Raw genomic sequence first — 18,494 nt, 5'->3', positions numbered from 1 at the left:
GATAAGTTATTCTACGAAAAACTGTGAGTAAGAATTCCTCTATTTAATATAAGTTATTCAACTAAAGATTCGTTAGGTTTAACTGTGTCAAAATGTTTTAAAGACATTGATTAATTGGTTGATTGAATGATTGATTGATTGATTCGGTTTTAAGTAACAAACATTGTAAAAATCAAATGGCGACTTTCCAGCTTTACTTGTGAAAGAAAACAGGAGGTTTTCTATGCTTTAGTTCAGGCACGCACGACCACCTGAGTAGAACCGCCGACTTTCCGCTCTGTTTGCTAATTTGATAGCTTCTTCACATGAAAAAATTCAGAAAATCTGGCCGGAATCGGATTCCGTCGTGAGACGCAAATGGCTTAAAGATAAAAACCATAACCACTCGACCCTGGATCCATTTGTTGTAAAAAGGAAGAGTAAATGATAATGTTTGCATAATTTTAAAAAAAGAGCGAATTCAACAGAAACCCGTACATGTCAGTTAAAAGCATCTTAAACGATGGTGTATAAAGAACAGGCGTGTTTTTAGTTGGACGAGGAGGCATGGCCAAATAAAGTGACTAACATAACAGAGTTGTTGCCTCCTGTATTAAGAACGTCTTGACTTAATGCCAAATTAAAAAAGAAATGAATAATTTTTAACCAAAGGTAAGTCCTGATAGAGGTTGGCATTAGACAATATTTTTACGCCACCAGGCCGCAAGGACACCAACCAGCTTGGCTGCCAACTTGACTTATAATTTGAACTTGGGACTATTTTCAGGTAAAGAATCCTCACGTCAAGCAAGCAAATTCTCACGACTGGAATGTATCGTATTTGGGTAAAAATTATTTCAAATAGAACCTCATCTGGATGTTAACGCTTTTCTGTTTATTTATTTGGGATATTTAATGTTTATACAGTATGTGAATGTAGTGCTGTATTGCCTTGATACTAAATATTTACTAAATTTTCAATGGTCCGGGCGAGCAAAACAAATTTATAAACTAGTCGCTATTTTGTGAATACTTTGCAGAATGAAATAATCATTTACACTGCTGTACAGCGTTCATCGGAAATAGTCCCTCAAAACATCGAAAACGAAAGTAAAAAGTTGTACGTTGAGTTCACCCGTGGCTACATTTCAACTTATTTCTCCATCATAACCTAATTTATCTTTCCTAATTAAAACAATTTTGTGAAGCTGAATACGTCTGGTTTTAGAACAGTATTTGCTTTTTTCTGCAAATTGAATTCTTTTTGTTAAATTGGCGATAAATTGTAGTGTATTTGATGACATTTGCGAGCGATGTTGATATTAACTACGAAATCGAGCCCAAAACGCATTTTCTGTACCAAAATCTGCCTTTAATTCAAAATACATGTATAGACTTCGCTCTACTTGTATTTTAGTGATATCATTATTTCCGGTGAACGATGTACAACAGTGATTTAGTCCTTATCCGAATTTTGACGGAATTGGCCGATTGCTTTTCCGATTGCTGTCACGGCATGTTCTTTGTTTCATGGTGACAGGAACTCCTGGTTGTGGCCAGTATATTTCAAGCTGGCAGATGTACTGTTGTGAATAATTTCGACGGTCATTTGCAATTCGAGTGTCCACACGAGAACCAGTTTATCTCCCATATCACGAGCGTGCACGACAATCATAGGGAAGATCGAGTCTTCGACATGAGTTGTGCAGATTTTCCAATTGACGTTGATGGTCTATTGACGTCTTGTACTTGGACAGGTACTACAGAAACTTATGTATTGTTATATTTGTATATGTGTTTCACAAATTGGAAATCTTTGTAGTTTTCGTTTTCAGTTTTAGTTGCAATTTGGAAGGTTTTAACATTTTGAATTTGTACCGAAATTAATTAACCTAATATACTTCATATAGTCATGGAAATCAAAGGCTGGTTTGACCCTAGTTCCAAATTTGGTTTGATTATTATCTCAAGGTTTCTTTTGGGAACACATGTCGTTGGTTTTAAGCTCACCATCTTGCATTCTTTTGATTAAGCATTGTTTGGACTAATGCTTTATATAAAGGCAAGTGTGTATTTCAGAGTATGTTAACGACTGGGACGGGCTTTTAGCTTTTGAATGTAATGACAACATGTACATAAATGGTTTGCAAAGTGATCACGACAATCACAGTGAAGACAGAAGATGGAAAGTAAAATGTTGTGAAATGCACGATATGTTACAAAATATAAAACATTTTGTTTAATATGGCTGATTGATTGATTGATTGATTGATTCATTCATTCATTCATTGATTGATTGACTGACTGACTGACTTTGACAACTTTCAAATAGTAACACTAATAGTGCATAAAGAGTGAGAATAATGTAGTTTAGGGCTATTTAAAGAAAAGAGCTACTTAACCTCGGAAATTATAAAGTTCCATGTTTTAAAACAGAAATCAATCGTTTATTTGAATTATCTCAGTTCATTAGGGTGACTAAGTTATTTTATCAAAGCTTGATTTAACTTGGCCTTTATTTATACACTCGTATTTAGAATATTGAAGCATTAAAACAAGGTTCATGAAACTTTTTTCGAGCATAAAAAAGGTGCATGTTTTCTTCTCAGTAAAAATACACCTGTGGGTGCTGTTTAAATGCAAGAATAACGGCTGTGTAATCCCTAGTGGTCAATGTATGTATCTCTCAATTCTCGAATCGTTGGTGCGATTCTTACTGCGATCACAACCTGTTTTCCTAATATGACACCGAGCACCAACATCTGACTTTAGAGTGGCTGACATTAGCTTTAAGCTTTCTTCAAAAAATGATAAAGGTAAACATAATTTATGTCTTACTGTACCATCTCAAAAGTGTGTTGGTTATGAATTCATGAATTCTTTAATGCAGAAATACTGTAAACGTATGTCAGGATGGGGAAAATAAATACAATTCTTATACAGTTTTCTAAGTTTATAACACGTATTTCGGCAACAACAGTGTCTAGTGAGTTAATTATACTGGATATAAATACATACCAACTTACAAGTTTGATTAACAATGACGTTTGTAAGAATGTTTACTGTATTTGAACTTTGGCGGTTTTAATACTTTATTTACGTTACTTGGAGGTCAAGACCAAAGTGACAACATTGGTTGGATTCCGACTTTTATAAGGTTCGATGTTTGAAATCCACCAATGAAACAACAGAAATCCGGAAATCCTCCAATGGACAGACGGCCGGATTTCTGAATCTGAAATCATGGATCTCAATGGCGGCCATATTGAAATCTCATATAAAATCTACATACGAAAATCGTTAATATACAAAAACATGTAGTGAATACTTAAGGATTTCTGACCTTAATCAATCATAAATTTTACATAAATTACGTTCTTGAATTGAATTTGACTGAAATTGATATTAACAATAAGAAATCTTCAATATAAAATATCAAGTGACATATTTCAAAGATGTCTGTCATTGGACGTCTGCTACACAGAAAATGTAAAGAGAAAATCAGTTTTCTGCTATGCAATAAGGTAAGTTTAACATTTCTATCAACTTAATTGCAAAGTCAATAAGTGTCAATACAGTGTTCCTTCAGATTAATCAGGTAAGTGAATCTTGTTCTTGTAGAAGTCAACAAATTATGAAGCTATAGGATTTCACAATGTCACTTTGATTTCATTATAAGTTCTGTTGTAAGTACATTTCAGAATTATGCTAGAATGTCAGATCCTTACAATACATCTAGCTGATTGTCACTTTACTGCGTGAACTAATGTCTATGATGACAGGCAGTATCTTGATACCGGAAGTAGTCACGTTATGAAAGGCATAATTTCGATTCATGATAATCACCGAGAGTAAGTTCAAATCATTTTTCATGAATATTTATGAATATAATTTAATATTAATGGAAAATTAAGAAATATTAAAATTGAATGAGAGATATGAATGAAGTTGGCGGGTAACAAGAATTCTTTGAATAAAGTACGTTTACATTTGTCGAATTCGTACATTGAAGTACATTTGAACTGATCGTTTGTCCTTAACAATGAGTATGCCCCAGGAACATTTTTGTTTTGCCTACAAAGGGCAATGCAGTCTTTTTAGCATTGAATAGTATTTCAGCTGTGTGAGCGTTAAATATCAGTCAGTGGTGCTTTGTCCTTATTTTCCTGGACCGAAGTCTCTGATTAATAATTACCGTTTTTTTCAATGTTAAATGTTCTGTCAAACTGTTGTAAGGGAAAGCATTTACAATTATCATCATTGTTTATCAGAATTGAATATTTAGCTTGATGATTAGATCTGAGGGTTCATAGATATAAGTGTTTTTACATAATATAATACATTTTGTTGCTATTTTTGCCAGGGACCGCATTTACAAGTTTGAGACATGTAAAGTCTATCGCAACGAGGGAACCGCTCTTATCGGCTGAGAAGGAAACAGAGAAAAATGTATTTGAAATGATATGAATAAACTAAACTTCAAATTCGTTTACTTTTTTTAAATATACAAAGTCGAATTTCACTGATATTTACGGCCATATTACGTTGAAAACACCAGTTCTCGTCAGATCACCGAAGTTAAGGTATTAGCACCCTAATGCATTACCTCCGCTTTGAAGAGTATTCTAATAGGCTAGAATTACTGTTAACTACATTGAAAATGAGGGCCATGGGTTCAATCCCCAGAAAGGTCAACTTTTTTTTCCTTTCTTTTTTTCTTTTAACATTATTTATGTATCTCTCATGTCCCATATGGAAAGAAAAAAGTGTTTAATTTTGAATTTTTAATTTATATAGGTATTTATTGGCTAAATTATGCTAAATCTAGTAATAAATATGGTACCTGATATTTTCAATGTGTAATATAATCAAAACTAGACGGTAAAAGTATTTCATATTTTACAAGATCAACCAATATACTTTTTTAAAAATTTAGGGAAACTTTTAAAACAGGCACTCATTTGGGTAAATTTTAAGAATTTTTTGAATTAGCCTCCCTAAGTAGAAAAATGGTCAGACATGTGGTAAAAATAGGTGGGGTAGGGTAACATTTTTATACAGATTTCATAAATTTTAAGTAGAAACCATAATTTTGCTTATGTGGATTGTTAGCTGAATGGTACTATTTGTTTCTTACCAAAAATTCATGGGAAAACATTTTTCATTAGAATGTTATTGCAGATTATTTAAAGGTTCCTCATTTCTAAAAAAGGGCCCTCATAACATCCTAGCTTGAATTCAGAAAAGTGGCCATAACTTGATTTCCGTACGGTAAACTTTGTTTAAATTTTGCATACAGGTGTACTTTAAGGTATACATCTGACCTATGATGTAAATTCTTTAGTTCCTGATAGTGCCCATTAGGGTCCTAATACCTTAAACAACGTCGAGCCCGTTCAGTATCTGGATGGTTGACGGCTTGGAAATACCGGGTGCAGTAGACTTTCTGGACATTTTATTTCCTCTCAAGAAAGTGTTTTGCTCGTTCCTTTAGGGCAGCAAGGGCCTCCAATTTATGGTATGTGGCGCAGGCTTCGTCAAAATACTACAGTAACGGTATGCACGTACGCAAGTAGAAGAGTTTGATTGCCGAAAAATATGTACGCAGCTTGATTAAATACATGTAGCCACATACCTCTACATATAGGCCTTCTATATCATCCCCGGAATTTGAAGCACTGAATATTGGTCTTACATTGCGGTATTTAAGATTTCTATCATAGTTTTGGGACCTTTCTGTTGAAAATGTGTCAGAGTTAAATCGTATATATATACATGCATGCACAGTGCGTTAACTGGAGTGCAGGTATTAGTTACCCGCACTGCAGAGCAGGCCAATTGATTGGCTCATTTTTGCTAGGGTTTACTTATTGTGACGGTAGAGAACGGGAAAGCGATAGCAATTTCATATTCAGATGCTCGTTCATTGATGACTTTTTCGTGCGGTTTCATATTGTGACAATAGGGACCGTGTCTTTATGTTTGACTATGATACAAAAGAGATTGTATCATAGTTTGAGGAAATGTGTCGGAGTTAAATCGTATACATATACATGCACAGTGCGTGTTTTGATGTTTGACTATGATACAAAAGAGAAAGAACATCAACACACTCGGCAATCTGATTAATACTCGGGGGGGGGGGGTGTACGCACCCTCGTACAAATCAGATAACCTCGTGTTTCGATGCTCTTTCTATTACAGAACGTAAATGACGTCACGTCAAAATATATGCTCGACCGTGCATAACCTTTTTTACGGAGTCGCAAAGCGGCACGGGTATGTGATAAATATGACTTCTTTACTTGTTGAAGTGATACTTTTATTCCAATAAAATGCGATAAAATATAAGAAATACTCGTAGTACTGACTGACCTAACCTTATCAGCAACAAACATTAAATGGCCTCCGTCTTCGGTTCGGGCTGACTGACCAGTCACTTTGATGCTAGCCAGCCCTGACTAGTGTATAATTATATACTAGCTTTTTTATATAAGTTTTTGATTAATTAGCATCTTATAATCATTATGTACAATGCAACACATTTACTCACAATGCCAGGTGCAAACAAACGAAAATAATTTTCATTTTTTCGTGTATTTGCAGTACATATACTTTGTAATGAATTTATTAAGATACCACGTCTCTCTAATTACTATATATATCGACACACTTGGTCTTTTCTTTCACAGCTAATTGATCGTATGTGATTGACCACTTGATGCCCATCATGTTCTATGTTGTTAGATAAGTAAAATCGAATGTTTATGTCAGTTTAATAGCGTCTTCCTCTTATTGAATTGTCATTTCTCTTTGTTTCCTTTATATAACAAATGTCCTCACGTTCTCTCGTACTGACGGGCGTACGGATGGTTACTGTCATTTCAATCTTTTCGATTTTTTTTCGGCGGGGAAACAGCAAATCATGTTCAACCGTCAAAGGTAATGGCAGCACCTCTTTACAAGTTGCATGGTCTCATTATACATGTACTTAATAATGTATATTACTGTGTATCTAACTAAACACAGGGTGGTTTAAGGTATCACATCTAGCATTTTGCCAACATTTATTGGAGAAAACAGATAAATTTATTTTATAGGATGGAGGATCACGTGGCAACTGTTTACTTTAAAATATAATAATAATATAATATTAGTATTTGCTAATTTTTATGTCGCCTTGAAAAGGCGACAAATATGGGTTACTTTTGTCGGCGGTGACGGCGGTGTCCCCTTAGGCTTGTCCACTATAAGTCGGATTGACTCCACACTTGGTATTCATGCTTCTTTTAAAGACCCGAAATGCAGTGCACTAGAATCGTTACTCTGCATTTCTTACTTTTTTTAGTTATTGCCCTTGGTTAATGTTAAAATCCTAAACTATAAAATCTATGGACTTGAAACTTCATAGGATGATGGATCTCATTGAGAAGAAGTGCCGTGCAGTGCACAAAATCGGTACTCAGTACCTCATGATTTTTTAGTTATTGCCCTTTGATAATTTTCATACTTTTTTGTCCGAGCAAAGTCTACTAAACATTAAAAGCTATAGATTTGAAATTTCATAGGATGAAATATCTCATTGCGAAGAAGTGCATGATATTTGAGTTATTGCCCTTTATTAATATTCTTACCTAATAGGCTTGTCAAGTGAGTTATTGCCCTTTGTTAATTTTTAATCTTTATTTTTGTACTGGCCATTTTTCTAAACTATAAAAGCTATGGACTTGAAACTCTATAGGATAGAGAAAGTGCAGTGCACAAGAACTTGTACTCTGTACTTACTGCTTTTTTAGATATTGTTCTTACTTAACAGACCTGTCTAGAGCATAATTTGGTCACTTTGAGTTTGGTTGAATGCAAGCTTTTTTTCATTGACCTGAAGTGCAGTGCACAATAATCCATCACATAGTCCTCCGTTTGATCTGTCAGTGTAAAACTTTTCCATGATATTTTTAGTTTTGATAACTTAACAGTTTTATTAAACTGACGTAACATTGTTGCAATCAGTTAAAATGCCACTAAAGTTAAAGGTACATGTACATTGCAAGAGTGGTGTTTATAAATAAGCTATATTTACGAAAGATAAGAAGAAAATGCATGACAGCTCTATAATGTTGACAAAGCGGCACATCCGACTCGCGGAGTTCTACTTCGTTTTTCATTTATATATTTGAGTAATAATATACATACCCCATATTCAGGGCAAATATTTTCCGAATCTAATTTTTCCTATGTAGCCATTGAACGTCTCCCGAAAGAGTGGCACATATTTTCATCAAAATATTGCTACATATGAAAGTTCTGCAAGTAAAAAAAGCTACAATGGGAAGTTATATACCACTGGAACTGGCAAATATTTACCTGGAACATGCTATATGTTGTTAAATAGTCAAATAAAGGTAAAGCAAAGAAAAACACAAAAAAACAACAACAAAAACAAACAAACAAAACAACAGCAAATACCATGAGTTGTGACCCAATGTTACCGTAAACAAATGTCACTTGCTAACCTACCCTGTAAAAAAAGGATGAAATACATGTACATTTTATAGTGAGTGTTAAAGGGGACATTTTTCCTACCAATTGATCTCAATGATTCTTTTGTCAGAGAAGCATTCGGGAAAACTGTAAAAGTGTGTTTCTTGTTGCGAAAAGCACACATTTTGACTAGATTGATAATTATATTGAAGCATAAGGACATTATTAGTATGCACAAAGTTTAATTAGAATTGACGAAGTAATGAAATTTTTTATTGAAGTTTGCTCCACAATAACTGCATGTGATACCTTAAAATGACTAAATATCACATGTTATGAGGATTTTTTTTCAAAACACGGATTATTCGTGCTCTGGACATATCATTACTTAAGAGGCTACCAATGGGGTATTTGTGTGTGAAGGGGAAAGTAGGGGAGGCCATTAAATTATATAATTAATTTTTCTATTACCAGTATTATTTCTTCACATATTTTTGTAAATGGCATTATTTTTGGTACTTAAAGTGGTTATTAAATTAAACATATATTTAGTTCTAAGCCTCAACAGTCAAAAATATGAATTTATTGGTTTCCTTTCGGCGATCCGCGCCTCATTTGTTTACACACTATATAAATTACATTATGGATTAATAGAATGCGCCATCCATGAAAATATAGAAAAACATGTTTTCCTCGTGCATTTTGCATTACAAAATTCGCATATAAACGCTCAATGTCAACCGTTTTTGTCATTCCACCTTCACCAAGCGACAAGGCAAGTCGGGTGTTCCTCGAGTGCTGCGTTCGGAGATTGTACCATTAGATAATTTGAGACATTTGAATTGAACTTCATATCTTCAGGTAAAAATATTTGTTCTTCTTTACTTACAGTTTATTGTTTGATTTTATTAACCTGTCAATTCCATACTGATTATACGGTCAATGCACAGAATATATTAATATTCGATAAATGTTCGGCAAATTCCGTGATTAAACTTATCTAGTTTCGATGAATAAGTTACACTGACCGTTATAGCGCAATAGGGTACGGGTATATTTTATCTGAATGTCCAACGTGTTGTAAGATCGAGACAGAGTATGTCCAGGTTTTTTTCTTATTCATAACTATTTTCAACATTTTTGAAGTTATGGTTGTTCCGTTTTTAATATGTTTTGCACTTTTTTGTAAATACTATACTTTTGTATATAACATTGTTATATAATAACTGTTTGTTATAATAGAATTAATTTCTGAAAATTCATTAGGATTAAAATCAATTAATGTAATTTGAGTACCGTAAAATACAATACAAAATGTGACAATTCAGTGTTTCTTAGGTGTTTCATATCCGTGTAGACAATTTTGCAGGCGCTTGACCATTTAATAAAAAAATTCTTAAAAATAAAGAAAGAATAAGTCTAAAAAGAATGTCGAAAGAAGGGATCGAACCTCGGACCTCTCATGCATTAGGTAATCACTTAACCGACTGCGCTATTGCGGATGTTCCCAGAACCTTTATTAAGCTAGTGGGAGTTATCCAAACATTATTTATTTGCTCCATATTAATTCTCGTAAAATAAACGGACACAACCGAAGTGGGATCGAATATTTAAATGAGTGCTATAATGTATTCATAATTGACAGGTCAATAAAATCAAACTATACTTAAAATGTCCTGAATGTGTTGTGTTTCAATTGTGCTTATCGACCCGTTCAATGCCATTTTACCGGAAATGGAATCGTGCATAGACTGGGATACAAATGAGTTTGCTTCTGATACTGCAGAGCAAGACTCGGACATTATTTAGTTTTGTTAATATTTGACAACTTATATAGCATCAAATGATACCGTAAATTTTTTAATGTTTACATGCTTATATATTATTGTAAATTACGTATATATTATTGTAAATTACGTATATCTACGTTTGACCGAACACGTGGCATATCTTGTTGCAATATTAAGCTGAATCTCTATTAATGGTCGTATCTGCACTGCACATAGCACGTTTGACCGAACTATCTGCACTGCACATAGCATTGGTTAATAATGGGTCTGTTAAAGACTAAACACGTCTACACATTATCTGATTATTGCACTGAAGATATTTTCAATTTTTGGTCACTAATTTGTTTACTTATTTTACAACTATTAATTCTGATCGTGCATCCATAGTTTTAATTATCGCTAGTGCGTCGTTATTGTAATGCGAAAACTTTAAAGTAGCCTTTTAACTAAATTTGTCAATTACATATAAAGTAGAATGATTTCTATGACGGGTTTCAACACTTTTTCATAAAAATTATGACGCTATACACCATTTTGATTTAGCTTATTAACCATGTAGTTTGGTTTTGAAATGAAGGGACATCATTCTGAAATTGGCATTTGCTTGAGTATCTTTTCATAACTATATAATAAAAGAGATCACAGGAAATTGACATTCTATAGGCAAATAATTAAAAAATAACGGCAAATATATCCCTCTATACTATGAATGCAACGCCTTTTGCACACTCGATACACATTTTATCTAATTACACACGTGGAAAATCAATGTAAACAAATTAGTTTAGCAATTTCGATACACAATACAAAATTAGTCCTTTTACAACCGCTGATATTTTAAATCGAAGCATTGTATAATAATAAATTGGCAATATTCACTCAAATGTCAACAACAAATTTTGCCGTTATTTTTTAATTATTTGCCTATAGAATGTCAATTTCCTGTGATATCTTTTATTATATAGTTATAAAAGATACTCAAGCAAATGCCAATTTCAGAATGATGTCCCTTCATTTCAACCTATGAAGAGATCAACATTGAGCATTGTGTACTTTAGTGTCGTAGAATGCACACCGTGTTTTCAAGTCGAACTTCATTAAAATGTTAAAGTAATCGTACATTTTTATGATATACAGGTATATACACTTAACAAATCTTATAACTGTGCACGTATAAAATTCAAATTTTTAAGATAGGTCTCTGAAATTTTAACCAAATAAAGTATACATATGTGCAATGTTGGGTATCGATTTTTATGTCAGGGCGATTCGTATTTACTGAGAAATAGCGAAGTGTGCAAGATTGCGCGAAAACCGAATTTCACATTTCTGTAAAATGCGTGTTTATAATGGGTGCAAAAAGGTCTAAATCTCTTGATTTCACTAAAATACAAACATAAAACATAGGATCATCGATAGGGTATAATACTACAATAAATTCCAGGGCATTATGTCGCTGTGATTTTAATATTTGCTTTATTGAATTTAAGTTAAGACTGGTTTATGTCGACCTCCGTAACGCGTTGTACCCAGTTACTAAAAGCAATGCAAACACGATATTTTCATTAATATGAAAATACCAAGAAAGTTTGTTTTTAGTTTTAAAGTAAAATGTTAGTCAATATGTTTATTTGAGAAAATATTATGCAAATTTATTTTCAAAATGGGCGCCCGAAATGCAAATTCCCTTGCGAAAAACTTGTAGACGGCCATTTTTCTTTCAATTGCAAAAATTATGCAATAAATGTGTGTTTTTTGGATATCTTTATTTTAATAGAATCCTTGATGGTCAATAATAACTTCATTTAGCGCCAACCTGTCGTCCTCACGTGCACTTTGTTGTTAATGTACATGTCACGGATGAACGCACACAACAAAAATAACCGTTATTTCTGAATATAGCATTTTAAAAATAAACCATTCAAACGATGAATTCCAAAATTTGGGTAAAAAATGTCAAGTAATAAAAAAGTTATTCACATTTAAAAACTGCAGTTATAAGTTTTGTTAAGTATATATATATATATTTGTACATATTAAACGGTTCTAGTATTAATATTTAGTCGGGCGCTTATGAAAATCTTTAAAATTTTACCTCGTTCCTGAAATATTTCGAACCAACATTTATACTTTACACTTTTTATATTTTTAATTTTCAGATCAAGGATCGTCTTCACGTCGAGCAGAATAATTCATCTGAAATGCATCTTATTTGGGTAAGAATTATTGAATTAAATTTTATATACATTTTTGTATGCCTTCAATTGTTTTAATTGATCTCAGATATATTCTGATAGGGGATTTATTTTCACCGCTGATGCAGAATTCCTGTCTTGATTCAAAATGGACAAATCTACCCCCCCCCCCTTAAAAAACCCAGAGAAATCAAGCTTTCAAAATGTCATTTGAAGCATTTTGTCAAACACGTATTAATATGCCGTACATCTTGCCTTATTATTGCTTTTTTGGTAGTAAATATAAAATATAAAACCTTCTCGACGTCTCCCTTAAATGTTTATGCGCATTATAAGTTTATAAGTAATAATTGCATTCATTTCTGGTTTAAAAAAATTTGGCTTGGACTTTATCGAAAATTTCAAATTACCTACCTTTACTTACATGAAATGTAAATTTAGAAATATATTAACAAATAATTCTTTTTGGAACTTGCGCTATTGGTAAATCTTAAGCATCACATTAATGGTATAAAAACCAATAAAGAAGGTGAAAGATACAGGACCTTTATAATGTTATAATGTGCTGATTTTAATTTAATTTAGGAACTTGTAATTGTGGCCAGTATCATACACACTGGGAGCTGCACTATTGTCAACAGTTTAGACCGGCCGTTACAATATGAATGTCGTTATGAGAACCAGTTCATCGCCCAGATAACCAGTGTACACCACAATCGCCAAGAAGATCGTGTCTTCGACATGAGTTGCCGAGATTTTCCATGTGATGTTTCTGACTTAACACCCACTTGTACTTGGACAGGTATTATTTAATAAAACTTGTATACATTGTTTTATGTGTGCTCACGTCAAGCCAACCAGAGCAGTGTTCGGAATGTAAGGTTTTTGTAATAGCATATGCGTCCTCCTCCGCCCATTATCCCCATCTTGAGTAGATTTTAACAAACCTTTATTCAGAAGATCCTTACCTGACCTTTCACAAGAAAATGTTGACGAGAAGATCAAAGTGCCACACGTGAACTACATTGCATTTTATTTATAACGGGTGCAAATTCTTTAAAAAAAAAGGTTTAGGGCATGGTCTTTATGACATGGTATATGTTAAGTAACGTGTCGTGTATTATGTTATCATTTGCTCAACAGTTGCAATATACCTTATTCCTATACACAGTATATCAAACATTTTGAAGCATTTGTGGCCGTGTGGTTAGTCGTTCAATTTAAACCACATGCCCCTCAACGCTGTGGGTTCGAATCGCGACAGAAACTTTGGATTTTTTTTATGTGAGGAAGCTATCTAGCTAGTTTACGAAACGTTGTGGTTCTACTAAAGCGTCCGTTCGTGCCTGAAATAATGCAAGTACACCCGAGGTCTTCCTCCAGTAGTAAAATAAACCTGGAACGTCACCCTATGATCAATACTGTGACAAACAATCATTATTCAGAATTACTACGGTGTTCTTTGTGAGCCACTTTATCAGCTTCGTTAAGATTGCCTTCAGAGAACATAGTTTTGTAATACAGGTGATCATGTGGTTCATTACATAAAATATCCTGGAAAAACTTTGCTTTGGCCTGAAAACGGTATACCTTCATTAGTAAAGTTTATAACTGACACACTAGGGAACAGTTTATTTCTCGCTTGTATTATAGTTGATCATATGACCATTGAGCCTTAAATTCCTCCAAATAACTCAAAAAAGCTGTTGTGTTTACATGACCCTTAGGGGACACCGTAGATAATACGGAACCACAAACTTATTTGTTCGAATTGATTAAAGTCCTTTTTCATGTCTGTTTTAAATCCCAACCATACACTGAAAAATGGGAGTGGATGGATTTGCTTGACAAGTTGTAAACTGAATATTCTGTGATTTCAGAGTATATTAACGACTGGGACGAACCCATTGTATATCAATGCTCTGGCAATAGGTACATCGGTGGTTTTCAAAGTTACCACAGCAATCGCCAAGAAGACAGGAGGTGGAAAGTGAAATGTTGTGGCATGCCTGGTAAGTTTTGTTACGTTTTTATCTCTTTAACTTTTAGCTGGTCTATTTCCATGAAAGTGGAGCTATTATGATCACTTTGATGTCGTCATGCAAACACATTTGTTTATTACTCAACAAGTTTATAAAGATACTGATAATAAGTGTGATATAAAACTTGGAATACTTATCAAGACGGGCAAGTGTATATTCTGACAAATGACATCATTCTTAATTTCATTTTTGGAGTAATGGCATTTTTTTTAACTTGCACAATTTTTTAGACGAGCATTAACACCACATGCGATGCTCTTGTATGTAATGGATTTTCCCATATTTGAAATGGGGCGTCCGTGGCCGAGTGGTTAAGGTCGTTGACTTCAAACCACTTGCCCCTCGCCGCTGAGGGTTCGAAACCTGACTGGGACTTTGGATTCTTTAATGTGAGGAAGCTATCCAGCTAGCTTATGGAACGTCGGTGGTTCTACTCGGGTGCCCTTTCGTGCCTGAAATAATGCACGGAAGGGCACCTGAGGTCTTCCTCCACCAGTAAAGCTGGAACGTCGCAATATGACCTATACTGTGTCGATGTGACGTAAAACACATTCAAACAAACAAACAAACCATATTTAAATTTGAAACAGTCCAATTTAAAATTTGAAACTTTCAATACATCTGTAACTACCTATTTCAATTAACTATCTAACAGTATGAAGCCAAGGGCAAACTTCTTGGCTACAAGTGATATCAAATTATGCCGACGTATCATAATTTACATTTTTAATATGTAGATGGCCTGATGATAAAGGTCATCATTGCCTTTAAATCAAAAAACTTTAGCCATACTCGCCTCAAGATCACATTTGCTCATGACACCAGTGCAGTTTATACTTAACACAAGGAGAAATGGGACTAAATGTTAGATCTCTGTAAACAAAATTAAATATGTGTCCAAGTAATACCTTTTTATGTCTTGTAAACAACATAAGTTTTATCTTCTGTTATTTATTTTCTCTCAGGTGTTCAGCTGTCTAATTGTCATTATACTTCATGGACCAATAACTACGATGGTCAACAATACTTCAATGCCGGAACTAGCCGAGTTACGAAAGGCTTGGTCTCGATTCATAGCAACCGTCGCGAGTAAGTATAATCTATTTGAAAGCAGCACGCCGAACTTGGGCTTTCATGACAACTTTTAAATGTTCGTTATTAATGTCTGTGATGTGTAAAATTTAGTTTATTTCACCAAGCCTACACATTTTGTCAACAAGTGAAGTATGCCTTGATTATACATGTACTGATCAAATATCAAATATATAAAGAAAAAATAATTATACACTTGCGCTAAAGAACACACTATAAAGAAACCACACTCGCTATAATTTGTCAAAATATACTTCATTTTCTGATTTCGTAAATAAGTAGAAGTACTTTGAAGTACATTAATCTGTAACTTTGTGACAATAAACTATGCCATATTTTGTATAATGCATCGAACGGTTATCCTGGATTTATGAACATTACTGGTTGTGAATGCAATTGGTTAATGATTTTGTATAAATTCAAATATCACGTTTTGTTAGTGTCCAACTTTATTTGTCATCCAATGAAAACGCTGTATTTCTTAAAAATTCTGTGCGTTAATTTTCATAGAACAAAAGTCGATACTATGTATATGTTAGTGTTCATCCGTGCTGTTCTACAGAAATTAGAAACTTCGACGGGAGCGATAGCGACAGGAGAATGTTTCTAATTTCTGTAGAACAGCACGGATGAATACTAACATATTTAGTGTCAAACTTTATTTGGCCTCATTATCATTCACTTTATTACGTCACTATGCGGTTTTATGAAGTACTATGAAAAATAGAAGTCGACTATGAACGGAATTCGATATAGTATCGACTTTTGTACTTCTATGAAAATTAACGCACAGAATTTTTAAGAAATACAGCGTTTTCATTTGATGACGAATAAAGTTGGACACTAAATCGAATTCCGTTCATAGTCGACTTCCATTTTAAATAGTACTTCATAGAACGGCACAGTGACGTAATAAAGTGAGTGATTATGAGGCCAAATAAAGTTTGACACTAAATATGTTAGTATTCATCCGTAGGTGTTCTACAGAAATTAGAAACATTCTCCTGTCGCTATCGCTCCCGTCAAAGTTTCTAATTTCTGTAGAACAGCACGGATGAACACTAACATATACTTAGTGTTTATTTAAAAAAATCAATGATCAAGAATAACACATAATTAAATTGAATATAATGTCCTTTGAATTTTTCAATTTACATATACAAGTTCGACATGAAGAAAAATCTTTCTTTTTTTCAGAAGTGAATATGAATTTTCCAAAGGTAGATCACCATTTATGCCTAAAATAATTTGTGGTTTTATTTTAAGGAACTCTTAATTGATTTACTTTCTATTCAATTCTCAGGGATCGTATTTACAAGTACATGACGTGTCAAGCTTCTCGCAACTAAGGATTGGTTCTGGTTGGCAGAGGCACCAGAATTACTGTGTATTGAATATTGTATTTGACTTGTTATGAATAAAGTTGTTAAAATGTTTTTGTGCTTTCTCATTAATCTATACTACAGCCTCTGCATAACGGCCATTTGTACGCAAATTACCTAATATATATCCATACCAACTCCTTCCAAAAGACTTCACATAACCACTTTATCAACACCACTTGGCAAAAACCAAACAGACCTTCCATTGTCCAAAAAGGTTTACTCTGCAGAGATTGTTAACTTCACCATTAGGTTTACAAACTTTCTATTAACTGCTATTTAACTATTAGTTAAGGACTAATTGTGCTCCCGAAGGATGAGCATATAGTCGCCGCTTTGTCCGTCCATCTGTCTGCTTTTCTTGTCCGGGACATAACTCGAACAAGAGCCGTCAACATGAAACTTTGTAGTTTGATCTCATTGGGTAGATATAATGCTAAGGAACCATAACTCCGCCTTGTCTAATTTTGGTGTTATTGTCCTTTGTTCATTTTTTCACTTTGAACTTTGACTTAATGATACTATTAGGTTGAGCTCATTAAATAGAAGTACAGTGCAAGAGAACCGTATCTGTCTTGCTTAATGTAGAAGTTATTGCCCTTCGTTCGTTTTTACACTTTGAACATTGTCCAGTACATAGCAGATTTACAGATTAAAGAAAACACTTTGTAGTTCGTACAGTGCACAAAAGAACCCTAACTCTGCCTTACCTTATTTTGGAGTTTTTGCCCTTTGTTTATTTTTACACTTTGAACTTCGACCAGGACCTTACTGTGGAACTAAGACAACTTAGTCGGTAGATCTCAATTCAGTAGTCGAAGTTTGGAATTATCGCATTTTGAACTTTGTCTGCAACATAACTCTGAAACTACAAAAGGTATACTTTTCCGTCTCCAAAATCTATTCGGGGAGCATCACCCCGTTCAACTGGTTCTTGTTTAACCAAGGCGACCAGTACAGACCAATATATCAGTCGGGACGTTCTGATCTTAGTCCGTCTTATTCGCTATTCAGCAACTGTTTTTTTTCCTCCTAAAAATGAGTTTTATCCAAAGTGAATGATGGACAAAATCATTTTTAGCTTACTGATTTAACTGAAATGTTTTCATGTAAATTTTGACCATGTATGACCTTCCTGGGCGGGTTTTAAAACTGAAAAGAGGCACACATTTTTCACTCTATGCCAGTAATAATGAACGCAAAAAAAAACTTCGTCCGAAATTCCTGTTTCCATCACGATAAAGACACCACGTCTCTAACAATGTCAGACACACACTTGGTCCTTTCATAGGTAATTGATCGTGTGTGATTGACCACTTGATGTCCATTATGTTCAATATTGTATAAAACAAGAAAAATCGAATGTTTGTCAGTTTAATAGCTCCTTCCCTATGAAATTTTCATGTCATTTCTCGCGACACATTTTTCTCACGTTACACCACAAACTCTGGTATTATTGGGGCTTTTTGGCCTTGGTGAATATCGAATATAAATTGTCGAATCGATTGAGGAATACGTTTAAAATTATCACAA

At 33.9% G+C, this 18,494-nt stretch overlaps 1 protein-coding gene across 1 annotated transcript; it reads left to right on the top strand.

Moving 5' to 3' along the window:
* The first annotated feature begins 794 nt into the window (after positions 1–794).
* LOC132717005 (uncharacterized) lies at positions 795–17,015 on the top strand. The gene is made up of 10 exons (XM_060700357.1): positions 795–824; positions 1,520–1,736; positions 2,059–2,191; positions 3,708–3,724; positions 4,343–4,428; positions 12,410–12,466; positions 13,031–13,247; positions 14,326–14,457; positions 15,453–15,576; positions 16,883–17,015. The coding sequence occupies exons 1-10, from the start codon at positions 810–812 to the stop codon at positions 16,926–16,928; spliced, it is 1,044 nt and encodes a 347-aa protein (XP_060556340.1). The 5' UTR covers positions 795–809; the 3' UTR covers positions 16,929–17,015.
* Positions 17,016–18,494: the final 1,479 nt, after the last annotated feature.

Source organism: Ruditapes philippinarum, unplaced genomic scaffold, assembly GCF_026571515.1.
Source record: "Ruditapes philippinarum isolate M1 unplaced genomic scaffold, ASM2657151v2 ctg121_1_1_1_1, whole genome shotgun sequence".
Taxonomy (NCBI): Eukaryota; Metazoa; Mollusca; class Bivalvia; order Venerida; family Veneridae; genus Ruditapes; species Ruditapes philippinarum.
The sequence above is the reverse complement of the archived record's forward strand: the minus strand, read 5'-3'. Positions and strand labels throughout refer to the sequence as shown.